We start from the raw sequence: 26,455 nt of genomic DNA, 5'->3' as shown, positions 1-26,455 counted from the left end.
TATTATTATGTAAAAAATAATGAGAGGTCCGTTTGTTTTATTATTTTGGATAAGATTTTGGGAATAATATTGCATAGTTAAATAAGGGAGTATTATGAGGTAAAATTTAAAAATTTACAAAAAAAACCCCTAGGTTTGCTAATTTAACTAAACACCCTAATATATAAATTTTTTTGTAAATGACAAAAACACCTCCACCCACTACAGTGCTAGATTTCGGCAACCATCGTCGGAAAATGGCGTTATGACGCAAAATGGTCGGATCTAGCGGGTAGAGTGTCGATATGGTCTTTTCAAGCCAGATGCACCACGGATCTGGTCGGAAAATGCCAGATCTACGGTCAGATCTGGCTGATAACAGCGGCAAAAGTCCAGATATGATCATTATTGTCAGTCAACGACTTCTAGATCTGGCTTTTTCTGGCCAAATTCACTATGGATCTAGTCGAAAAATGTCAGATCAGTGAATTAACGGCCAGTTTCGATTTTTAATTCACCGTTGTGATAGATTTCAGCTACTACCGACGCTGGTTACCGGAATCTAGTAAGTATGGGTGGGCTAGGGTGTTTTTGTTAATTTTTAAACTTTTTTTTTTCTGGGGGTATTTAGAAATTAATAAACTCAAGGGGACTAACAGAATTAAAAAAATATACTAATATTTCTCAAATAATATACCAAACAATATTTCAGGAATAAGATTGGAAATATGGGTATAAATAATATACCAAACGCACCCGAGGGTATTTGTTCATTTAAATAGTGAACCCGGTTGGTTTACAATTGTCAAGTCCCCCTTAAATTTGAATTTTGAAGCCAATGGATTCATGAGTAGTTGGCTAGCTGAGATATCTTTATTAGTCTGGTTATCAATGACCAAATACATTCATATATTTACAATTGAAAATTAACATTTTCTTCATTTGTATCATATTCCCTAAATCTTCACTATTTTGGAAAGCTACATTACTTATGCATGTATGCATCACTAAATCTTTGCAAACTACTACCAGGTCGTCTGATGGTAAAAGAGCAAAAAGAGTTTCTCCAAGCTTTTGAGTTTGAGTCACCCTAAGCACTAATAGTGCTGGTTATTAGAGAATTAAGTGGTCAGACTTTCAAGGTCTTAAGAGATTAGTTGAAGTATGCGTAAGGTAGCTTGAACACCCTCGATCATAAAAAAAAAATTAAAAAAAAATTGCTAAATCTGTTCAGTTTAGCACCTCTTATTGTGTTTGCTTTCTTACTGCAAATCTCATATTCAATGATGCAAGCGATCTATTCCGGAATGGTTGTATTAGTGGTTCCATTAGGAGAAACCAATGGAAAATCCATCTCTCCTTAATCCTTAAAGTTTGAATCTCTTATCAACCTCCCTCACTTCCTCACCGGTATGTTAATGGAAAACCAAAGTTTAAATACGTGAGCTAGGATTCATGGGTTTTGTTTGAGAAACAAAGTAGATAGAGATTTGGAAATAAATTATTGGGCTAGGTTATGTCTTTAGTAGTGTATTGAAGGTGGTTGCTTAATTTTATTTTTATCTTTAAAATGATTTAAAATTGTTAGGCTATAAGAAATCTGGAAACAAATACTGTTTACATTTTTTCTTTAAAAAGTAATACTAGATCTACAACTCAATCTCATAACCTTCTCTCACGACCCTCGGCGTGGCAGTTCGTAATTGATACATCATTTTTTATGTGAAAAAAATTGATACGCTTGTTCTGGACAACTTAATGATATTAACCTAAGAAAAAAAAAAATTGGTATAGAATTGGAGGACCAAGAAGTTTTTTCCCTTATTATTGTTTTTTATATTTTCAATTCATCGTTTTTTTTTTTTTTTTTCTCGTAAATGGTTTAGAGATGTTATTAAGTAATCCACTTTGATTTGATAACCATATTCTTATAACAATAATGACATTATCTCGCTTGAGCATACATTACTTAATATCTGTAATTCGATCATTTTTATTAAATTAGTTATTAATGTTATTGATTTGATATTACCGTATGATTACATTCTTAATGTAGTATTGATAAAACAATCATAAGATTATGTATTATAATACAAAAATACTACCTCCTTTTTTTTTTTTTTTTTTTTTTTTACTAGGTGTATCCATACCAGTTTATGCGCATCTCAACTAGTCTCCAACCTCAAATAAGGCTTCCGAAATAGGGCAAGCCCTACAGTCTATAACCAACAATATTAGCACCATTTTTGTGATTCAAACCTAAGACCATAGGGGGAGCAAACCCCTTGGCCCCAAGCCTTTACCACTCAGTCAACCTATTGTTGGTTCAAAAATACTATGTTTAAAAACCTCTTCTCACAAACATTCTCTTACAATCCCAACATGGTACGTAGCTTACGATTGGCCAGCTCGTAAATGTGTTCCGCTTTCTTGTTGTGGGTCTCATCTGTCTATTTGTAAGTTGACCAATAACGAGTTACCATGTCGGAGTTATGAAAGAAAGTTTATGGGAAGAGGTTATAAATTTAGTATTACTCATGATAGTATAAGGTTTTTGGAAACTGTTTTGTTTTATGAAAAACACAAATTTGTTTAGGATCTACAGAGAATATTATAATTGTTTTTATACACTATTAAATTATTTTCTTTGTTTTCAAGTTCCTACCTTTAAACAAATACTTTAAAATGACAACAAAATTTTATTTTTCGAAAAACGAAACTGAAAAATGAGAAATTAGATTTGCTATTTTTAAAATATGATTCTTATCTATGCAGTGTTTAAAGTTACTGTCACAACCCTAAAGAAGAGAAAACAACTGTTTCCCACCCAAGGTTTGCCACAATGACACTTTCCCACCCAGAAAGTTTCAAAATACCATTTTCCCATCTAATCGTCATGTTCCTTCGGTAAATGCCATTAAATATAATTATTTTCATTGCAAAGATGGAAATACCCCTAACTATTTGACTAGAAAATTTTTTTATTAGTATATATCATATCAATGACATCAATTACCAATATACCCCCAACCATGTGTAGAGATTAAATTACCAATTTGTCCCTAATGCTAAAAATCAACCGGTAACTTTTGAGATTTTAAAATTTTGAAACAGTTGAAATTACCATTTTGTCTTTGAGTTTGATGCAAAATAAATTGATATTTATATAATAAATTTTGTCAATTTAAACCCAACAAGAGAGTAGATTTGAAAATCACAATGCAATTCGTTGAATTGAAAACAAAAAAAGAAAAAAAAAATTGGGAGAACAAGTAGGTTTTAAATTGGGAGAATACAAAATTGGAGTTAAAATCACTTCGTTGTCATTGTTACAATTCACATTCAAATATATCAAAGTCAATTCATTGTCGTCATCACAATTCTCATTAAAAAATATCAAATCCAATTCAATCTCCATCTCCCTACACGCCACCATCATAAATCTATGATCAGTAATATATACATAGAGCAAATATATGACAAGTATTTGATTTGTCCTAGGCGACGAAAATGGTAAATAAACATCAAGATTTAATTATGGTGCTTCTTATACTGCAAACCCTTGATGATCTCCAAGGGTTATGACCTGAAACAGATTAAAACAGTAACTTTCATTCAGAATTTCTACAAACTTATAATACAGACATTATAATATTTGTAGTTGTACCGGATTTTTTTTTTTTTTTCTAAATGTAGATATAAGAACTGGCTTATGCCTTTTATAGGTTATGGTTCTCACTAACGCTAATTTTTTGAGATAAATATTGATAGTATGAAATACTTAATAATTGGAGGGAGGTTTATGAAGTATTTAATAAATGGGGGAGTTTTAAACTACTTAATAATTGGGGGAGGGTTGACATATTTAATAATTGTGTGTGGGCGGGGGGGGGGGGGGGGGTGGTCAGCAGCAGCGGTGGGTTTGATGAAATATTATGTTTGATCGTAAAATTTTATTTTGTTGGCTTCTCATTTTTTAAATTATTTATTTTGATTGTAAAATTTATTTATATTATAAAACTAAATATGCAAGACTCGGTAAGATGTATAACTTAATTTTACATATTATATTTAATATATATACAACGAGTAAACTGCTAATATAGATTATTTTTTAGGCTAGCGAGTGGCCAGCTTTACCATAGATATATTAGAGATACTCAATTAAAAAATTTACTTGTGACATAAACAATATATAATTCTCATAAATCATAGGACAATATTCTATAACTTGAAATGCATAATATTATTTGGAAATATAAAGATTAAATTTTAAAAACTCTTAAATGCATTATTATATATATATATATTAAATCAAAACTCTCATTTATCAATAAATCAAAATATTTTTCATAATATAATTACAATTTTTTTTTTACTCAAATTTAATTTTTCCAATATTTATAAACAATAATATACTTAAAAAAATGCATATGTCCTCCTAAAAAAACACTAAATAAATTTATATCTTTTTTTTTTTTAAGAAAATTAAATAATCATAAAAACATCTAGTTACAACTTGACATTAAATAAAAAAAATATATATTTGAAAATTGTAGATTGTTCTTTATAATGAATAAAATATGGGAAAATGAATTTTCTTATCCCTATGGTTGAAAATTTAAGCAAAACAGATAAAAACTATACTTTTAGCAGCAAACCAGTGTTCTGATTCTGAATAATTGAATCCAAGGATTTAGTGTGGTGTCGACCTAAAAATTTGAATATTTAAACTAAATAAAAGTAGTTTATTATTTTTGCGTTTTGTTTGTATAATCAGACGGTTCTTAGTCTTTTTGTTTCTACATCCAATTTTTAAAAATTTGAAAAATTCCTTTAATCAATTTGGAAATCTCAAAAGAAAAATAAAAGGATTTATTTATTCTATCCAAAAAAATGGGTGAGTATTTTGTGTCTTTTGTGTGCACATGAAGCTTTTGATTACTTCTCGACGATTCAAATATTGAGTAAAAGATTACATCTATAAATGTTGCATTGTAGATAAAACCTATTATACTACATTGTTTCTAATTTTTCTATTGTCGATTTGAGTATTCGGCAAAACATTACACCAATAATATACTTATTAATAAATTAGTTGCATACATCAATAATGTTTATTAAATTAGATTAGGGAAGGAAAAGTTTTGAGGGTCAAAATAGTAATTATCAATGTGAATTTTGTTGGGTTTTTGTACACAAATGAAACCCTAGAACTTTCTTGCCACTTCAAAAGCTTGTTATACATGAAGGTGGTTCCACATCCATGAGTCACCTTCATTAAATTTTTTCACTCAATAATTAAAAACATATAACATATAATATTAATTTCATGAAGCTAAAAAGTGAGCCAATCTCAAAAATAAATTAGAAAAATATTTCAACTTTAATCAAAATTAAAAAATATTTATTATCCATCCGTGGATGGTTAGGACGAGTTAGAAATAGTGTGGATAGGTGCACAATTTTAAGTTCATTTCCTCATCTAAATATTACCGATTTAAGTTTCAGTGGAGGATCATAACTATGCTTATTCTCTCTTGAGAATTAGTCAAGGGAAATATATTTATTATATAAAATGTATGGAATGTGATTTTATTATTTTTTACAGAGTAAACGACTTTTTCTCACTAGAGGTGGGAAAAAAGCCTAGGCCCAAAACCAAGTCCTAGGATCAGACTAGGCCCAAGGGAGGAGGGATTGGGCCTAGGCTGGTCCCTCCTGCAGGGCTCGAGCCTGGGACCGGTCCTAGCAGGCCTATTAATTTTTAAAAACCCCACCCAATTGCATAAACCACTGACAAATATCCAAAACTCCCTATAATAAAATACATAATAAATCGAGGGGTTAAAATAGAATTTTACAAAAAAAAATAAAATTTTCTAGGCCCATAGGATCGAGACCGGTTCTATGAGCCAATGACTAATCCTAGAACCGGTCTGAGCCCTAAGAAAACTCATGGGCCCAAGATTAGTCCTTCAAGATTTGGGCCCTTGGGCCCTTTCCTTATTCGGACCAGACCTTGAAGGCACAGGCCTTCCTTGTCCACCTCTATTTCCCACCCAAGGTTTGGCCTAATGACATTGTCCCACCTACTACGTTTCATAATGCATTTTCCCACCCTCCGTTATAATTTTTCAGTTAATTTTAACTACAAAAGGATAGAATGGTAATTTTAGTTTATTTTTTTATTTTTTCTTTTTCTTTTTTAAATATTAATTTCCTTCTTAATTTGTTGAGTGTCTCACCAGAAGCAACTGGACCCAATTGCTAAAGCAAACGCAAAAGCAAAAGGGGTCAAATGAATGGTGGTTGACGATGATTCCTTCTTTCGTCTCTCTATTAAGAGAGAAAAAAGAAAGTCGTAGTCGACAGTAAAAGAAGAAGAGAGAGGCAAGAGAAGAAGAGAAGAAAAGAAAGAGGGAAGAGAGGAAAGAGAGAAGAAGAAGAAAAGAAAGAGGAAAGAGAGAAGAAGAAGAAGAAGAAGAGGGTAAAATGACATAGTTACCCTTTTTTTTTTAATTACCATTCTGTCCTTGTGCAGTTAAAGTTAATAGACAAATTGTGACGGAGGTGGGAAAATGTCATTATGAAACTTGGCCGGTGGGCAAGTGTCATTCGGCCAAACCTTGGGTGGGAAAAAGTCGTTTAGTCTTTTTTAAAATACCCTAATTTGGCTTATGGGCTTTAGATTGAGCACTTCTTTCTGGCACTCAATATCACTACTTTGAGCAAAGCCACGGTCATGCCACTAAAAATCCTATTTTTCTCGGGAAAATCCCCACTTGGGATAGTTTTCTCCGGAAACAAACAGGGCCTCAGGTCCTTCTGTTCTGCAAATTCAACCGCAGAAAACATGCACAATATCACAGAACTAATAAGAAACCAACATTGGTCAAAACTCAGAACCCATTTCAGTAGCACTAGCCCCAAAACACTTCTTCAACAACTTATCAATTCTGAAGCTGATCCAGATCTCGTTCTCAGGTACTTTAATTGGTCAACAAAAGAGCTTAAACTTTTCCACCCTTTAGAGCTCACTTGTAGACTATTACAGTCACTAGCAGCTGCGAAAAAGTACTCAAAGATGAGAAATTTTTTGCATCGGTTTGTTCAAAATGAGAGCTTTCATTCTGTTCCTTCGATTTTCCATGCGGTTTCTGTGAGTAACGATAGTTTGTGTATAAATTCAATCATTGTTGATATGTTGGTGTTGGCTTATGCTAAAAATATGAAACACAATCTGGGTCTAGAGGCGTTTAAGAGGGCTGGTGATTATGGGCTGAAGTTATCAGCTCTATCTTGTAATCAGTTGTTGAGTCTTTTAGTGAAAAAGGAGAAATTTGAGGAGGTGGAGTATGTGTATAAGGAGATGAGAAGGAGAAGAATTGAGTTTAATTTGATTAGTTTTAATATTGTGATTAATGGGTTGTGTAAATTTGGGAAATTGAATAAAGCTAGTGATGTTATTGATGACATGAAATTGTTGGGGATTTCGCCAAATTCCATTACTTATACTACTCTTATTGATGGATATTGCAAGAAAGGTAAGATTGGGAAAATGTATAAAGCTGATGCGGTTTTGAAGGACATGGTGGAGAATGGAATTCAACCGAATGAGAGGACTTTCAATATATTGATTGATGGGTTTTGTAAGGATAAGAATTTACCGGCAGCTTTGAAGGTGTTTGAGGAAATGAAAAGTCACGGTGTGACAGCCGGTGTGGTTACATATAATTCTTTGATCAATGGCTTATGTGTTCATGGGCAGCTTGATGAGGCTATTGCTTTGAGGGATGAAATGATGGGCTTGGGTTTGATGCCAAATGTTATTACTTATAATGCACTTATAAAAGGGTTCTGTGAGAAGAAAATGTTGGACAAAGCTAGGGAGTTGTTTGATGATATTTCAAAACAAGGAATGGTTCCCACGGTGATAACATATAACACGTTGATTAATGCTTACTGTAAGGATGGGAAAATGGAGGATGCATTTGCATGGCGTGATTCTATGTTAGATAGAGGGGTGTTGCCAGATATTTCAACATATAACTGCTTAATTGGGGGTTTATGCAGTAAGGGGAATGTCGAAGAAGCAAGGAAGATCACAAATGAGTTAAGAAATAAGCATTTGAGAGCTGATCTTGTAACATATAATATATTGATAGGTGCACTGTGCAAAGAAGGGGAGTCAAAAAATGCAGCGAAACTCTTGGATGAGATGGTCAAGGTGGGTTTGAGTCCAAGTCATGTGACATATAATACGTTGATGGATGGTTATTGTGGGGAAGGAAACCTTGTCGCTGCATTGAATTTGAGAAAACAAATGGAGAAAGAAAAGATGCGGCCTAATATTGCAACATATAATGTACTGATAAGGGGCTTCTGTCAGAAGGGCAAGCTACAAGGCGCAAATGGGCTTCTTAATGAGTTGTTAGAGAAGGGTTTGATCCCAAATCAAACAACCTATGAGATAGTTAGAGAGGAAATGATGGAGAAAGGCTTTGTTCCAGACATAGAAGGCCATCTGTATAATGTTTCAGGCACCTTATAGCTCCTCCTAGAGAGAAAAAATAATAATCAGTGTCACTGTGACAGTGTGACCATTGTATTACTTCTTCTCATGGCCGTACTGGTAATAAAAATATTGATTAGCCCTTATGTGTATACAAGTGGTTTACACACCAACAGAGTCTGATACACGTGCTTAGCCTGGTTCTTGCTTTTCATGAAGATTTGGCTTCTTGTCTCACACAGGATACTGCAATTTTGCATTTCAAGTTTTTGCTTGATTTAATGGGGTGTCTTTGCTTGATTTAATGGGGTTCCGGCAAGGTTGAGTAGAACGCATGTTCTGACATCTTCTGAGTTATACTGAGGTGAAAAGTTCAAGCCTCTCTCGCCCCCACACATTGCTAGTTGAAGTCTTCGGATTTCAAGAACTACCTGCATTGCAAATTATGCATAAGAGTACATGGTCTGTGATGTTTCTCCATAGATATATGTAAAATGATTTACAGGTTAGTATAATCATCTGATTTACAACGTTTCTGAAGATAAAGAAACTGTTCATAGTGCCTCAACTCATCTGATAATAGATTTATGATGCTTCATGCCAGCTATATGGAGGAGATTCATCAATGTATTCTAAAACTTCCTTTACTTCCAAAAACCAATCTTTGTTGGTTCCAAATCAATCCAGTCTTTAGTTCTCGAAAATTTTATAGTTTCATCAAAGTATTCATGCAATGTTTAGGAAAACGCTACTTTCCCATTATGTGTTAACTCTATGATTAACTTTTAAACATCTTAGATCATTCTTACATTGTGTATATCTTATGATCTGTTTATTCCTACATTTATCAGGAAAACTTTGTTTATAGCTAACTTTTTAGGAAAATATTATTCTCAAGATTCTGTGTTTCTGTTGAACTATATTCACATTATTATATAGCTATATACATTAACTCAAAACTCTTTAACAGAAGGATCCATATGTCAACCTCTGCTTCGAAAGATGATCATAAACATGAATGCAAGATCGAGGAACAATGAAGGAAGAATCGAGAAGCTGCTCGGCAGTGGAGAATGGCAAAACAGAACAATATCATCAACCTGGCAAAGGAAATCACCTTCCGGGAAGTTGAAAATCCTGGAATAAAGAGTCGGATTAATTTGATGGAGCAGAAGTACAATGACCTAATCAGAGAAAGTATGAGTTGGATGCTGAGAAGATCATGTTGATGCAAATGTTGAAGGATGCAGATTTGCAATTCTATATACATACCCTAATAAATTAACACCTGCATTCTTCTAGTTTCATGTACAGTCAGTTCTATTCCTTCATACACAATGAAAGCTTTTCATACTTTCTTGATATTGGTAATGGTAGTTTGTGTTATCTATTACCAGAGATTTTATGATACCACAAGGAGCACTTAAACGAAATGAGCTGTACCACAAGTTTATACATACATACATATTTTAGGCTCTGATTGGCTTATTATTTCTACCTATATTTTCAATCATATTCCCAAAATACTTGTTTGTTTTGCTATTTGAGAAATATTAGTATTTTTTTTAATTATGTTTAGACTCCTTAAATTTATTAATTTCATAAATACCCTCAGAAAAAAAGTTTAAAAATTAACAAAAACACCTCCACCCACTCATACTTGTCAGATTCCGGCAACCATCGTTGGTGGTAGCCAGAATCTATCACAACGGCCTACAAACGATCAGAACTGGCCATAGAAATGGTCGTCGTTGATCGACAATGACGGCCATATTTGGACTTTTGCGGCTGTCGACGGTCAGATTTGGCCGTAGATTTACATTTTTCATCTAGATCTGTGTTGGATCTAGTCGAAAAATCTCATATGGACGCCCTACCCGTCAGATCCGACCGATCTGCGTCGTAACGCCATTTTTGGGCCAAATTCTAGCGATGGTGGTCGGAATCTGGCACTATGGTTGGGTGGGGGTGTTTTTGTCATTTTACAAAATTTTTATATATTGGGGTGTTTAGTTAAATTAGCAAACCTAGGGGGGTTTTTTTGTAAATTTTTAAATTTTACCTCGTAATACTCCCCTATTCAACTACCCAATATTATTTTCAAAATCCTATCCAAAATAATAAAACAAACGGACCCTAAGGGTCTCAGGATCGATTTTCATTTATATTGATCATAGGTAATCTAGATGGTTATGATAAATTAGGGATCCTATGGATAGACGTACGGTTTCAGGTTTGATTTTCTATATGAGCATCCGCGATTTAGGTAGGGCTGGTGGTGGGAAATCTTATGAAAGACATTTTAATTAGGTTATATGATGAATGGACATTAAAATATTAAAATTAGATTTTGTATTCTAATTGTTTATCATGTGGATAATGAAGTATTGATTAATCATATGCTGAGGCAAAAAAAAAAAAAATTATTTGAATCGATTCATCACAGACACAACTCTATAATATATGATTTAAGGGATTAATTAATAGATTGTTATTATAATAATAACATTAAATAAATTATTTTAGTAGATATTCAAGATAATGTTAGATCGCAATATGTCATATGCAAAACGCTGCGTTTAACCAGTCAACCGCGCAGATTTTAAACGCTGCGTTTTCGATGCATCTTCTTCGGAAGAATCTTCACTTGGGAACTCCGTACAAGTTAACTCAGATTATTCGATTTTGAAACCCTAATATCAAGATAAGTATTGAAGTCAGCATTCTTTGCTGAACCAGCAAGGGTTTCTACATGGATCTTCCGAAGAGGAGAGTTCAACTTTTCATCTTCATCGCTGGTATCATCGTTCTCAGCATTACAGGTACATGTATATAACATGATGTAATTTTTCTGGATATTATCGCTTTATTTGATTCTGAAGGTTAAATGTTGATTTCAATTAGTTAATTTCGTATGTTAAACTTGTTGTTTTGGCTTAAAGCCAGAGCCTTTAGCAGAAAGCTGGAATTTTTAATTTTTAATTTTTATTATGTGGGCAGATGTAGTTCTTATTTAAGTTGTATTAAGATACTACTATGTGAAGATTAATTTAACTGTAATTGGAATTAAAAAAGGATAATGAAGATATTACTAAAATTGAATTGGAGTAGATGTGCTTGGTTTAATTTTTATCCCAAATTTATAGATCCAAATGCCATATGTTTCTCCTGTTGGAAAAACTATTGTGAATATATTTTGAAAAATAAAATAAAATTCTCCAAAGTTACAATCAAATGCCTTGCTGCCAAAGGTGAGCGGGATTGAATCCCAAGGCTTCTTATACAATATGAACAAGTACAACGAGCTTAACTTGCTAGTACCCATTAGGTTTTGTTGTATTGGGTTGGTCGTAACTCATAAGACGAATTAAAATATGATGATTGTATTGTGCTGTGTGTATTTGGTTGTGTTGATCGTGATTTGGTTAAAATGTATTGTGAAGCAACCTCTTTTTCGTTTACGATGGGGTTGATGGGATAATCTCTATTGCATATTTAACTGAATGACTGAGAGAGATGGTGTTTCTAGCATTTTGAATGAAGGAGTAGCACCATTTGTTTCATTATCAATTAAATCTTTATCTGTTAGATCTACTTTCACTGCAATATCAGGTTTTGGATGGTGAATATCAACAATCCTTCTTTGGGTTCTTTTCTCTGGGTAATTCATGTGGTTTACTTTCTGCTTTTGTAGAGTTAATTATAATTTCTCTTTCTTTTGTTGAATTATTGTACATTTTTCTTATTCAGTCTCAAGCATTCTCTATATATTCTCAATATTTGGGCTATCCTTTAGAATCTTGTAATCTTCAGTTTGCAATTTTAAAGCTACCCCTATGATTCCAACTATAAGTTATATTTGCACGCTTATGTGTTGTGGGCATAATTTGTATGTCTTTACATGTATGCTCTAGTACCTTAGTTACAATGTGGAAAAGTTCTTACGGTTTGCACTTTATAGCTGAAAAATGTAGGCAGCTGGTTGGGGAAGAGGGTTCGTCCCAAAGTGGGAAGTTCACAATACTGAACTGCTTTGACATGGGAACTGGAACTTTAGCATGCACTGTGAAGGAGGGAGTGAAACTCTATGTCTACAGCATTAGAACTGCTCATGTCGAGGGAGTAAGAAATTTAGCTATTGAGACGGCACTAGCTGATGCAGTATCACAGGGATTGCCTCCTAAAGATGCAGCGAAACAAGCACAGAAAGAAGGAGCAAAGGCAGCAAAGCAAGCGAGCCGGCAAGCTAAACGTATTGTAGGCCCCATTATCTCTTCTGGATGGGACTTTTTTGAAGCTATATACTATGGTGGTACCATGACCGAAGGGTTCCTCAGGGGCAGTGGAACTTTAGTTGGTGCCTATGCTGGAGGGTTCCTTGGAGAGCAAAGCCTTGGGAAGTTCGGTTATCTTGTCGGTAGTCATCTGGGTTGTTGGGTTGGTGGTAGGATTGGATTAATGGTATATGATGTAATTAACGGAGTACATTTCTTGCTTCAATTCGTTCAAAATGAAGAAACTGAACCAGTGGAAGGAAAAATTGAAGCTTCTTCTGAGTACTCCAATGAATTTGAATCTCCTCCCTATGAGAACTACGAATCTCCTCCCTATGAGAACTACGAAACATATGAAAATTAAGAGCTGAGATGAAGACAATGAAATCCTTTCTATGATTTTAATTTTCATGATATTGTATTGAATGTAGATGCAATATAAGCATATTTTAGTAATACATTCAAATTTGTGTATAGATGTACTAATAATGTTGTCTTAAAGTTTGTGAGAATTCATATTGGCCCCTACTGGTTATCAAAGTAATTCGTGAATTAGTCTACTCTGTCTTCTGTTACATCTTATGAATACAACCATTGATGCATGTTTGCTACAAAGATGAGCCAAACAGCAGAAAAGGATAAAAAGGAAATAATTGAACACAAGAAATACCAATTCAGAAACTGATAAGAACAATGAAGAAAAGAAAATATTGACAGAAGCTTAAGAAGACCATCTGTTATGCGAAATGGGACAACAAATTGACAATATCAATTAATCTGATGAAAACAATAGAGCCCAAGTTGATTGATATTGTTGTAGATAGATAAAGTTTTGAGCCATAGACTAAAATAAAAGAACAAAAATGTCTAATCAGAGAGGCATGTTTCAATCAGTATCAGATTGCGTGGTGGCACATGGTGGTCGTGTGGCTGCCACACACCCACCACCCCCCATGACCAAGTGGCCACAGTTTATTTGACTTCACTCTGAACCAATGAATATGCATTGCTACCTCCCCACTCATTTTGTTCTTTTGCTTAAAATGTTGCCATTTTATTGTGATTATGGGGCTCACCTTCTTTGTTCTTGATCAAGACATTATATGAATTAAAGAACAGCAAAATCTTCTTGATTTAAACTCAATATATGGGTATGTTGTAATACATACTAATAGTTGTTTGAACATTAAAATTGTTAATTGTTAAGGTATACGAGAAAAAAAAATAATACATAAACGATATTGAAAGAATAGTTAAAAACGGTTTATAAAGATTGAAAGAAAATCGTTATAATGAAAGAGCACCATTGTAGTGCGTTTGTATAACAGGGAGTTTGAAATTATGAAAACTATGAGTGGAGTCTAAGCTTTTTACTTAGGAATAGAATTGCAAATGGCATAATATGACTTGAAAGGGGGCCGTCAATGGCTTCGAAGAGACATATTTTCAACAGAGAAATTATCTCTCTTGTTAAATAAGGGAAATTATTTCTTTCATGTAACCGGGTGTCATTTTCTTGCCCCACACAATGGAATATAAATGGAAAAGGGGCTTATCAAAAAAGTGTATGGGGATTTCAGTGTCGAGTAGTCGCATTTGGTCACTCTTGTTGGTAGTGATTCTAATGAAAGTCGGCCAAAGTGGTCAAAAAAGCATCAATCATCTCATATCTACATGCTCTCTAGTTAGTGTTTATGTTCTTCTAGATCCTGATGATCACTTTCTCTTAGTGGTTAAAACTTTTAGATTTATATCTACTGTCCTCAAATTCTAGTGAGGTATATTACATGTCCATGCTATAACATATAAAATCTATCGAACCAGCTCTATGAGATCGAGTTTGAAACTAAAATCTTGTTTCGAACTTGTTTTATGGGAGTCTTGAATATGTTTGCATAACCTGTTAATGTTGAAGTAGTCGATAACTCCAATACAAATCACATGTTTGATTATCGACATCTTAGGAATATATAATAAGGTTAATTTATGAAAGATGTAAACATGCTTAATGATTGTAATATTTGTCTTCTTTCCCATGTGTCACTAGCTAGTTGCATTATATAATAGAATAGAGACTTTGTGGAAAAAAATAATGTTTCTCCAAGTCATAGAATATATAGAGATTGGTTTAAATATAGAGGGTCAAGAATGTGAAGAAAACTCCAAGGTACAAAAGCATCCAATTGTCAGGCAGCACTTCTAAAAGACATTGATCAATGCTCATGAGCTTTTATTTGCACCATTGAATCCAAAAGAAAAAGGCAAGATATTAAAAAAAAAAGAAAAAAAAGGCTGTTTGCTAGCTTATAGAAACACAAATTAAAAAGAAGCATCACTATCTCTTGTTAAGAAGTTGAATTTTTTATTCAGAACAGAAGATTTGATGACATGAAATGTCAACATAATAGAGTTCAAACTTCAAACCTAAAGGTGGCCATCCAATTCGTGTAAAGGGCACTTGTCTATGACAGTATTAAGAGAAAGATAAGAATAAAAAAAAACTAGGGTCTGCTAAAACAACCAATTGTATTTGTCTTTTTGCAATTTTTTTTTTCTTCTCTATATGGAGAATCTATAAATCAAATAAGTCTATGATTATACAGTAAAAATGGGTCCCCAGTAATAAAGTTTAACACTATATTGAGACATGGTTATGTCACTTGCCACATATAAAGATCTGTAGTTGGTCTTACAAGTACTAATTGAATATGTGATATCATCTTGTCATTTCAAGCCTTTCACAAATTTAAAGGAAAATTTCTATACTGGAATTAGATAAATTTGAGAGTGTAACCTTGAAGTTAACTCAAAATTCCTCCAATATGTCATCTTGTTTGTTGAGCTATCAACTCTTGTTTGTTTGTCTAAAATGACAAGAGGAATTTGATGGAGATCAAGCCAGCTGCAATAATCGGTTTGTCCAGATTGTTTGATCACAGCATATTTATAATAGTAATATAATTGGCTTTCAAATTACTTGCAATGTGAGAAATGGATCTGATGTGACTTCTGCATTAGTTTATGTTATCCAAAATCATTAGCCACACACACCACTGTTTTAGACCAACCAAAATGCCTGAATAAATCACTAAGAATTATGACACAAAATGGCGTTTGAAGAAGTGCAGGATCAAAAGAGTTTTAAAACTATTTTTGTCTGTCAGCCTCACATACAAACTGATATTATATAGGAACATATTCGTCAACATTCATCTAAAACTTACAATATCGGTTCAATCAATCACGTTGATCTTTTCAATGTGACTGATGATTTATTTTGGCGGGTGGCCACAATTATTCCTTGTCCTTGATATATATAAAATATGATAAGACAAATGGGGTTCATATTAAATTGGAAATCTCTAGTGTGAACTGAATGATGCTCTATCACTTAGTTCACGTTCACCTCAAGAAGAAGGTTTACTTTCATCATTGGTTAACTATATAATTGATTGTTATTGGACAGTTTGTTTGTTCTTAGAAGTTATGAGTTATGACCAATACTCAAAACTCTATGATAATGAGGTTGGAGACATAGCGTGAAAACATAAAATAGCAAAAATCAATAATGTGAAAGGCACAAGAAGAGAATCTTAGTGTCAATTATGCATCATTTTAATTTAATATTTATGATTATCACATATTTTATACACAAAAGCATCGTGTATGCCACATGCGTTTACATGTTACTTTCTCATTGATTGAATATACGTATTTTATACAAAAATTATTTTTATATCTCAACTATTAGTGTTTATCAAAGTCAGTTTGTATATACTTCAACTAATCCCTCGAGGTCTTAGAATTGTTGGTCGGATAAGAATCCAAGTGTCATCCTTATTAGTGCATGGAGAAACTCGAACTCAAGAGCTCATAAAACTCAAGACAACACTAAGCAAGCCAACATCTTAAAATTCAACTAACTATGCATATCTTTTGTCTTGCTAATGCTTCATGAATTGGAGATTAATCAATCTATCCGGCATGGAAATGAGAAAACCTGTTAGAAGAATTGCATAACCCTTGTAATATAGTTTTGCAGATTTTGATGAGCTTCGGATGATTCATAAACAAACACGGTACCGTATTGAAAAAAAAGCTGGCAATTGAGTCACGGCACGGTAAATCATGTAATTTAAAAACAAAAGTCCTACCTACTGTTTAATAATGCAAAACCAGAGCTAATCTTCTGTGGAGAGTGGGACCCTACAAGCGCCCTTAAATAATCAGCCCCATTGGGAGGGTTGCAACTTGTCCTATGCCTTGAAAGAGTCTTTCAATATCTTTTCCTGTGAGAGCTCTCTCTGCGTAAGTTTTCCTTTTGATTCCCCCATATCCTCATAGTGTCGACATGGGTTGCCAAAATGATGCTCTGGTGCAAAAAGTCTTCGAGTTGTATGAACAAATCGCGAGCCTTGAGAGTCTCAAACCCTGCAAAGATGTCAACACTTTGTTCACACAACTAGTTGTCACATGCATGCCACCAAACCCTATTGATGTCACCAAACTTTGCAAAAGGGTTCAAGAAATGAGGTCTAAACTTATCAGACTTTGTGGAGAAGGTGAGGGGCTTTTAGAGAGTCATTTCTCAACAATCTTAGGATCCTTTGAAAAACCTCTTCAACATCTCAATCTTTTCCCTTATTATTCAAACTATCTCAAACTTAGCCACCTTGAATTCTCCATTCTGTCCCAACACTCCTCCCATGTCCCCAACAAAGTTGCCTTTGTTGGCTCTGGTCCACTGCCCTTGACTTCTATTGTTTTAGCCTCTAACCATCTTACAAAAACCTCTTTTCACAACTTTGATATTGACCCTTCAGCCAATTCCAAAGCTCATGCCTTAGTTTCACCCCATCCTGACCTTTCAAACCGAATGTTCTTTCACACAACTGATATTATAAACGTTTCAACTGCGTTGAAAGAGTTTGAAGTTGTTTTCTTGGCGGCCCTAGTGGGGATGGACAAGGAGGAAAAGCTTAAAGTCATTGATCATTTGGGTAAGTTCATGGCTCCTGGAGCTCTTTTGATGCTGAGGAGTGCTCATGGAGCTCGAGCTTTTCTCTATCCGGTGGTTGATCCTTGTGAGCTTCGAGAATTTGAGGTTCTGTCAGTGTTTCATCCCACTGATGAGGTTATCAATTCAGTGGTGCTTGCGCGTAAATATCCAATAATGGCTAAAAATTCATCACAGCTTGAGCAGCAAGGTGGCCTTAGCAGTCCTATAATACTGCCTAGCAAATGCTCTGAGATTGAAGCTTTCAATCCCCTCAACCGTGGAAACATGATTGACGAATTGACCGTTGAGGAGCAACTCTCATGAGCTTTTCATGCAGTTTGTTGGGACCCTTTCATTTTCTGATAAATTTGTGTTCATGTTATGCATGTCTAACACCTAAGTACGCTACCATTTTGTGTTTTTGCTTCTTAATTATGTTCCAATAAACATTAATACTACTAGCTATGTTTCAAGAATAAAATTGCTTGAAGTTCATCTTTATTTAATTATCAAGTACTAATTCTTCGCATGACATGTTTCGTTTATGATAATGTAGATATATAATTGTATGAACTTGCACGTAACTATCTAATAATGCTTGCTACTTAGGTTTCTTCATCTGTTTTCTGACTACTGTGATAAGATCCATGCCGACCCTTTATATATTATAAGATCTAGAAATCATCTTTTACAATTTGGGTGTTTTTGACGAATTAAGTAGCTATGTCCAGCTAACAAACCCCAATATTTTACAAAATTGTCTTAACTATCTGATTCTCCAAATGTCCAGATACTAATTAGATTAAAGGAGGAAACGAGTATTCTCTCTCTCTCTCTGTCTCTTTTTTTCTTATAGACTCAATCTAGTACATTGTTCTTGCAACAGAAAGTACAAATTGAAAGCTTATACGTTTTGTATATTGACTTCAAATTTGTAAAACCCAAAAATCAGTTAAGAAAAAGACACTCTACCATTCACACTGAGCAAGCTATGTCTCTGATGAGATGACATGTGTGCTAGCTACATGAATCAATTTGCTGATATCATGTATCTATCTTCTTCTTCTTCTTCTTCTTGTTTCTTTTACATTGTGTACATGGAGCTTCTCAAACAACTAGTTAGGAATTAGTCATTAAAAGGAAGAAAGCAAAGGAGATAAAGTCCAAGTGAGAAGACCTTACTACTGTTTGTGGGGTTGTGGAATCATATAACTGTTTTGTCTCTCTTTTTTTATGATAGAGAATGTCCGGGTTAGTTTGTACACACATCAACTAATCCTACGAGGTCTTAAAAGTCCGACTGGATAATCCTTCAGTGATCACTCCTATTAAGGCCTGAAGGGACTCGAACTCCAAAATTTAGGAAAACTTCTTTTGTTCTTTTACCATCAGACTATCTAATAGTGGTTTATAATTTGTTTTGTCAATCACCACAATTTGCATAGATAGGTCATCATTTATATAAGGATCTTTTATCAGCTAATGTGATATTGATGAGTTGCTTGAAACAATAGAATTATAATTCTATTTCTAGAGTCATTTCTGTCGACCTTTGGTTACTTCAACCATATTGGATGGTTGTCAATCACTTAGGCCTCTCTATATATAGATTTATGTACCAATCCTTGAAGTTTCTATCTATCATACGTGTATACATGAATGACAGAATGAGGCCTACCTGCTGATTCGATTCAGATAATTGTTTCAATTCAAGTCTCCCACAAAAGAATTTGTAATTCTGAGATAATTTCCACTGTCCATTCATAACTTAGCCAGGTGTTTAAGTCTCATTAGCTAAACATATACATACAGTGCCACTTTAATTAGCTCCTCTGAAGTCCTTATAAATAGATTCTTTACAAGCTGACAAGTGACAAGAGTAACATTAAACGTATAAACTTTGTAAAATCTGTGTAACATAATCTTTTTATTACCCATCTGTGAGTAATTCAAATAGTTAAGGTGAATTGAGATAGTGTAGATAGACACGTAATCTCATATTCAATTCTCCATCTGAGCATTCGTAATTTAAGTAAGAAGTCGTAGCAGTGAATTACTGCGTTAGTCTCTCTCAAGGATTAGCCGAACTATAAGTAAGCTGTACTTTGTGCGACCCATGTCTAATTTCTTGGATGACATCAATTATTTTACTGTAGTAGCTAGTCATACTGAAAGATATGCCCTATCATACACAAACGAGAAGGTTGAAGGTTCTATCCTTAATTAAATTTCTATGATTTAATTTCGAAACTAGTATGAACATGATCATAAGTAAGTCATAATCTGGGACTGTACATATTTTCACTTGTCAGAACTCAGAACTTGGATTCTGTTTCTCATAAAAGCTTTAGTTCTGCTAAGGTAAAAGCAGTGGAGTCTCGTGGATACAATCGAAATTTGGATGTAGCAAGAAGGCTCTTTTTAATCTATTAGATATTACACAAATTAAAAACAGTAATGTATATGGCCCCATTTATAGCATAATACAGTTGCAGAAGTCTTATCTCCCATACTAAATTCCAAACTATAGCATCTATCCATATCCAACTGGCCTTAGCTGCTTCATGTATTTTACAGGACAAAAAAACCTTCTATGTCAGCTGTATGAACAGTTATCCATGACATGTATGCATCTCACAATTGATTGATTGCTCATATAATTTATCCTACAATAAATTTTTTTTTTGGTTGTATAAATCAGTTTACACGCACTTCAACTAATTCTCCGAGATCCTGAGGTTAACGGTTAGATAAGTTTCCAATAATTACTTCTTATTAGTAGTCGTGAGAGTAAACTTCCCAGTAAACCTATAATATACTTTCTGCTTATAGTCTAACCCAGTTGTAGTAATATTTTTTTTTTCTAATTTGAGATTTTAACTGAACCCAGTTAATGGAAAAGACATGATGTTTGATGATACCATTGAAATTATAAGGATTAGCACTGGGTTGCTAGAACATTTACAAAGAGTTGAACATTGAATGCTGCACTGTACACAAGCCCAAGAACAAAGTTTCATGACAACAGTGTTTGAAGCCCAAATCCCTAAACGCAACAGAATCTGACCTGTAAAAACCATGTCTGACCTTTCGTCTTTCTATAAGGAGACTGAAAGTCTGAAACGATTGATTTGTTGCCCATTTTAAAACTATTTCTACTTCATTCGGTATCTATTTATTTTACTTCACACAGTGGTGTTATATATTTCAGGTAATTATGTGACAATTTATCACTTGAGATAAACAAATCTTGTATTATTTGGAGTCAGAGAGTATGTATCAATTTCCTTTGTTGCCCATTTTTCTTTCTTTTTTTCATATATATAATCTGTATATATACACATGAACAACCCTTTTTAGCTTATTTTATTTGAGTTAATGATTTTTTCCCACCCAAATAATAGTTTAATGATACTTTCTCACTTACAGACTTTTAAAATATCATTTTATTATCCAAATTTATTTTACGGCGGCGAACAGAGAGCAAACTCGATTCAGACTATTGGGGCTTTTAAAGAAGGGAGGTCAATGAGTCTTTTGGTAGTGGAAGATTGAATTTTGTTGATGGGATTGATAAGAATTTGACTTGAGAAAGATGGTTGTACAAACTCTAATCGCTTGATTATTGGCGATTGGTAAGATCGACGAAAGTAGGATTTGAAGAGTTTTAATAAGTGATGATCGAAAAAGAGAATAATGAGATCTCAGGTTGTAATAATATCAAAATCAGAAACAGAATATAAATTTAAATAATAAAATGGTATTTTAAAATTTTATTCATGAAAAAGTGTTATTAGTTTTATTACCTGCAAACCCTCGCGCCTCACAGCCAGCCATCCAACACTCCGTTTAACCAACGCATCCAAGAACACAATGGTTAAAACATTGGATCTTGAACTAATAAGTTGAATTGTAAGGCATTTCAAAAGTACCGAGAATACTTTGGAATCGAATTAGTTGCCGATCTCTGTATTCTGTAAGAATACTGAACATTCATTATTAAAGAAAAGGCTGCTGACTGCTTCAAATTTCAAGACCAGTAAGGCCATGCATATTCAATCATCGATCCGGTGAAGCATTTTGTCCAAAGGGTAATTTAGTTACATATCTTTGAATGGTAAATATAGAGGGTTATTGATAACTTAAAAATTAAAGCAAATCATTGAGGTATCAAATCAAAGAAGAAAAGCAAAGCTTACATGTGCGCATGTGATTATTCAAGTTATTATACAAATGAGTAGTTACACAAACTGGTATATGGAAAAAATTATAGATTACATGTGGACAGATATATCTATATTGATGAGATTATTTTTGGTAATATCTTGCTCCGTCTCGAGTGTCTAAGTAGATGGCTTCTTCAATGTTATTGTTTGGAGGGATACCCTCCATGAGAGAAAATCTCACATCTTCAGAAGGTTTCCAGTGCCTCTTTCTCTGATTGATGAACCAGTTGTTTATTTGCTTTGGGTCTAGTCCAGTTTCAGCTGATAGTTTCACCTTCTCCTCTTCCTGTACCATCAAATCAAATCTTCTTTTCAGGATCTACTTTAAACATTTATGTAGTTTTCAGGTCATCGTATATTTGACTATGAGATCCAACCAATACATATGGATACACGCTATGTAAATATACTACACTTAACATATTGGGAAGAGTAAAAGAATCATGCACTGAACTCAGTACCAAGTACTCTTTCCCCTTTAAATTCCTCTCTTATGGGTTCATACATAAAACAATTCTTGGGATGGGATGACCATTTTGGCTATTGAAGTTGCAGCTTCAAGGGGCAGCTGGTTTTCTATTCGGGTTGAATGTGATTCCTCCCACCATATGTTTTAATTATTTTGCATTAAGTACAATCTTTCACCTTCATATATAAAATAGCTCAGTACTCACTGGTTGAATTGTATTTGTATTGCCTGCCTTGGCTCTATGCTATGGCTCTTGGCTGTACTCATTATTCATTAATTTGAACTTCTCGTTACCATATATAAATATATAGAGTTAGCCTTAATCAACATGACATGCATTTATTGTCTCCAGGTTTCTTGGTTAATTATATTTATATCTTCGACATCTGTTCTGACACGGACAAATTTGATCAGAAAACACCACATGTTCCGACGCCGGCAACTATAGTGATTACAGTTAGAAGCTTGTTAATTATATATATATATATATATATGTGTATGAATTGTAATTACCGTGGGATATGGCCATCTATAGTGATTGTTCCACCAGTCCATTAGTGTCATCCTGGCAACTTTTGGTAGCTTTCCCTTCTTCCTTTTCTTCAAGAATTCCTTCTTTAAAGTGCCAAGATATCCACTGTACTTGCGCATCAGCATTCCTTTAACCTCTTGTTCATCTTGGCGTGCACTACCAGACTGATACTGACATTCAGCTGCTTCTGCCGTCTCGCCGTAGCTTTGCTCCTCCTCCTCTGATGTCCCAGCTGCTTCATCTTTAAAACCATTAACGGATACACATATGATGGATCGAATTAGAAAGTAATTTCATCAAACATATACGATTTTATACATCAATATATATCCACCCACTTTCAAATTTTCAAGGCCAGAATGATCATCTGAAACAGCTTATTCAATTTAAGTTTAATTAACAATGTGCATATAAAATGTGGCAACAGAACAACATTCATAAGTATCAATTCATGGCTGTATATTCGCCCAAAGATTTACAATAGTGTTCACATAAATCAACCAACTAGAACAGCTTTATCATGTTATAATTAAATTATTTTACAATATCGTATGAATACATATTTTAGAAGTGTTTCAAATTAACTTAACATCACCAATATCAATAAAGTGGTACTCTTTACCGGGCTATCAGAAAAAATTGAAGGGGGCCATTCCTTTGCAATGCAATTTTTATTTTTTGTGCATGTGATTGGGGTTGTTCGGATTAGTTTACGCGTATCTAGACTAATCTTCCAGGATTCTGAAGTTAACAACTGGGTATACCCTCTAATAACTACCCTTATTAACAACCAAGGAAAATCGAATTCAAAACCTCTTGAATAATATACTTAAGAGTCCTTATCGTCTCACCCAATCACCCAAGGGTGGTTTTTGCATTTCGGTGACCTTAATTAATTAGATTAAACCACAAATAAAAGTTCATTACCAAAAGGTTCAATATAAACCTCCAAAGAATAAATCAATTAACAACAAAAATGACAGCTTCAACACACCAAAACAGATATTTAATGTTCTTATTATACTCATATTTCCTTTCTGCATGAGAATTTGAAGAGCTTCATGGTGCAATCGTTGTCATATTCAACACCAACCTCAAATCACTCATATCATGCCATTTTTTGAAGAACACATATTTACCATGTATTACCACAACATTATATGCAAATTAAATAATGCCATTTTCCTCAACATGGAAAGAGGACAGTTTTACAGTACACAACACTGCATATATAATCACAAGAACTATTTTTTTTACCTGAACATGCACAGTATCACAAGTTTCAGCTCATTAATTGCATACCCTTTTAACGAAAAGTTCTAGAGAGAGCACAAACTAATAGTACTTATGTATGGAAATAAGAAAAACACAAACAGTGAAATTAATTAAAACTTTACCAGAGTGATCATAATCAAAGTTTCTTGTCAGTTCCCCTTTACAAAGGTTACTCAGTTGTGATTCGATGTCGTTTAGGAAGTTTTTTGCTTCATTGAACGACTTTGATAGCTCTTCCTTACATCTCTCAAGAATCTCACAGTATGATTCCTAGTAAATTGAGAAGGATCAAAGTTAATAATGTTAATTATCTAGTCAAGTTTCTTGGGAACCAAACAAGCGTTGAATGTTACAAAAAGAAAGGTAAATATTTTTATACATACCATGAACTCGTCGAGCTCTGGATCAGCTCCTATTTCACTACAACTTCTTGTTGTACTAAAATTTTCTCGACCCATTTCTTCAAGAAGGGAGGCCGTTTCTGGGGGAGCTCCAACCTTTCATGGTTTTATAAATTTTAAGCATAAGGTTATAAGAGAAGAATCAAAACTTTATATATGGTGATAAGGGTTTACCTTTTGGCATTCTATGTACGCAGAAAGTAAATTTGGATAACGGGGGTGAGTGGCGATTTGAGCCTTGATCAGATCGGCCATATCCGAGGATCCAGTAGCATCAAATTGATGGTGATGAAGCATGGAATTGTTACTAGAATTAGCAGCGTAGTTTCCATGAGAAAAGCTGCTTCCAACTTTTATTAACATAGGATGATCTGAACATGATGATGATGATGGCACAGGAAGAAGATCAAGTCGAGGGAAGTCTTCCATAAGGTCAACTAACGAATATTCATACAATTAACACAAGTCTAATTCAAAGATTCAACGGAAGCTAATTATGAACTTGAGCAGAACCCTTTTGTTAAAGATCTATGTATGATCAGAAACATTACATAACGATGATGAAGCCATAACAGTAGCTTTAAGCTTAGTGAAGGGCGGTGAAGAGTGAAGTCCTATTTAGCAAAACACAAAAAAGGGTGAGACTTGAGAGAGCGAGAGTGAGAGAGAGGGAGAGAGAGTGAAGAATACCTAGTTAGGTAAATGAATTAGAAGCTAGCAGTAGGGGATTGAAAAGGGCACATTAATTAACTGGAAAAGTAGTTTTCACAACTGTACAGTGAACTTCAACTTGATACTGACCAGACTTAGTTTTCTTTCCCAAGAAGAGAGAGACCAAACATACAAACAAAGACTGTGAAAGAAAGAGAGATAATGTTGGGTTTGCGTTTGGTTTACCGCTAGCTTTTGTTATTATCCCATTTCCACCCCTCAAATATCTATTTATCTTTCATACAATCGAAGTATCAATTATAATCTTTATACAAAATATCATCGTAGTCATACAATCAAAACTTATCCATGAGTGACTATTGATATTGTGATTTGCTCCAACAAAAAAATACATAGAACCTGTAATAAACCCTATACAAGAGGAGGTATGAAATATGATATCATATGATCAATCTTTTAGTAAAAAAATCATCCATATATTCATCTTATATATGGTTTTTAAATCAAAAAATGAAAAATCTAAATATATAATATATTGTTTGTTATTAGTTGACATTTGACATCTTTATCTTATTATATAATTCATCAACACAATATCACATATTATGATGAGTATCTTAGAGTAATGTAACATTTATAATCTTTTCTTACAAATTTTTTTTAAAATTTTGACATAACAGGTAGTCATTAGGTAGTTCATAAAATTGGTATCATTAGCTTATTTATGAGCTAATTAATAATGAACTATGATAAAAAATTTATAAGAAAAGTTATTTAAAAGTAGCGTTTTTTCTGTGTATCTTGTATGTAAATAGTGTAATCCATCGTCCAAAACATTCAACGTCATAGATGTGTAGGTGTTTCCGGATTAGATATGCATTGACTATTGGTATATTTGCTTGGATGAGCTCTACTCAGACGGTGGACGTTATCGCACGCTCTGCAACAGTAAAAGCTTGAATGATGAGTGGTTGGTTTCAGAATTCTGATAAGATTGTTGTTGTTTTGATTTATGTAACTAATATTGGCCCGTTAATATAGAGGTCAAATTCCGCACAGAGTTTAACTTCCACTTTTCGATTCCTCATTGGGGAAGACACTGAAATATGGGTC

General features: G+C 33.8%; 4 protein-coding genes across 6 annotated transcripts; 3 read left to right on the top strand and 1 right to left on the bottom strand.

Moving 5' to 3' along the window:
* The first annotated feature begins 6,696 nt into the window (after window positions 1–6,696).
* LOC116107005 (pentatricopeptide repeat-containing protein At1g09820-like) lies at window positions 6,697–9,892 on the top strand. 2 transcript variants are annotated; one of them, XM_031393323.1, is made up of 2 exons: window positions 6,697–8,858; window positions 9,465–9,892. In XM_031393323.1, exon 1 carries the CDS (start codon window positions 6,725–6,727, stop codon window positions 8,531–8,533), a length of 1,809 nt encoding a protein of 602 aa, XP_031249183.1. In that variant the 5' UTR covers window positions 6,697–6,724; the 3' UTR covers window positions 8,534–8,858; window positions 9,465–9,892. The 2 variants fall into 2 exon arrangements, with proteins under 2 accessions (XP_031249183.1, XP_031249182.1); XM_031393322.1 differs by having other exon boundaries at window positions 6,697–8,999.
* A 1,160-nt stretch (window positions 9,893–11,052) lies between these two features.
* On the top strand, window positions 11,053–13,296 carry LOC116106963. The gene is made up of 2 exons (XM_031393276.1): window positions 11,053–11,316; window positions 12,456–13,296. The coding sequence occupies exons 1-2, from the start codon at window positions 11,247–11,249 to the stop codon at window positions 13,130–13,132; spliced, it is 747 nt and encodes a 248-aa protein (XP_031249136.1). The 5' UTR covers window positions 11,053–11,246; the 3' UTR covers window positions 13,133–13,296.
* A 3,732-nt stretch (window positions 13,297–17,028) lies between these two features.
* On the top strand, window positions 17,029–18,248 carry LOC116106954 (nicotianamine synthase). Its single transcript, XM_031393261.1, has one exon. The coding sequence runs from the start codon at window positions 17,120–17,122 to the stop codon at window positions 18,089–18,091; it is 972 nt and encodes a 323-aa protein (XP_031249121.1). The 5' UTR covers window positions 17,029–17,119; the 3' UTR covers window positions 18,092–18,248.
* A 3,694-nt stretch (window positions 18,249–21,942) lies between these two features.
* LOC116106957 (homeobox protein knotted-1-like 1) lies at window positions 21,943–25,479 on the bottom strand. 2 transcript variants are annotated; one of them, XM_031393268.1, is made up of 5 exons: window positions 24,845–25,479; window positions 24,653–24,766; window positions 24,392–24,539; window positions 22,976–23,235; window positions 21,943–22,279 (listed from the first exon to the last, which is right to left on the bottom strand). In XM_031393268.1, exons 1-5 carry the CDS (start codon window positions 25,097–25,099, stop codon window positions 22,076–22,078), a joined length of 981 nt encoding a protein of 326 aa, XP_031249128.1. In that variant the 5' UTR covers window positions 25,100–25,479; the 3' UTR covers window positions 21,943–22,075. The 2 variants fall into 2 exon arrangements, with proteins under 2 accessions (XP_031249128.1, XP_031249130.1); XM_031393270.1 differs by having other exon boundaries at window positions 22,976–23,226.
* Between the last annotated feature and the right edge of the window lie 976 nt (window positions 25,480–26,455).

Source organism: Pistacia vera, unplaced genomic scaffold (genome assembly GCF_008641045.1).
Source record: "Pistacia vera cultivar Batoury unplaced genomic scaffold, PisVer_v2 Contig525, whole genome shotgun sequence".
Classification (NCBI taxonomy): domain Eukaryota; kingdom Viridiplantae; phylum Streptophyta; class Magnoliopsida; order Sapindales; family Anacardiaceae; genus Pistacia; species Pistacia vera.
Note: the sequence above shows the minus strand (reverse complement) of the source record. Positions and strands in the feature narration are given on the sequence as shown.

Coding starts and splice junctions, on each gene's coding strand:
- LOC116106954 (XM_031393261.1), top strand. CDS start 17,120: ATGGGTTGCCAAAATGATGCTCTGGTGCAAAAAGTCTTCGAGTTGTAT.
- LOC116106963 (XM_031393276.1), top strand. CDS start 11,247: ATGGATCTTCCGAAGAGGAGAGTTCAACTTTTCATCTTCATCGCTGGT. Junction 11,317..12,455: donor CATCGTTCTCAGCATTACAG/GTACATGTATAT, acceptor TGCACTTTATAG/CTGAAAAATGTAGGCAGCTG.
- LOC116107005 (XM_031393323.1), top strand. CDS start 6,725: ATGCCACTAAAAATCCTATTTTTCTCGGGAAAATCCCCACTTGGGATA.
- LOC116106957 (XM_031393268.1), bottom strand. CDS start 25,099: ATGGAAGACTTCCCTCGACTTGATCTTCTTCCTGTGCCATCATCATCA. Junction 24,767..24,844: donor CGTACATAGAATGCCAAAAG/GTAAACCCTTAT, acceptor AAACCATGAAAG/GTTGGAGCTCCCCCAGAAAC. Junction 22,280..22,975: donor ATAGATGGCCATATCCCACG/GTAATTACAATT, acceptor TTGATGGTACAG/GAAGAGGAGAAGGTGAAACT.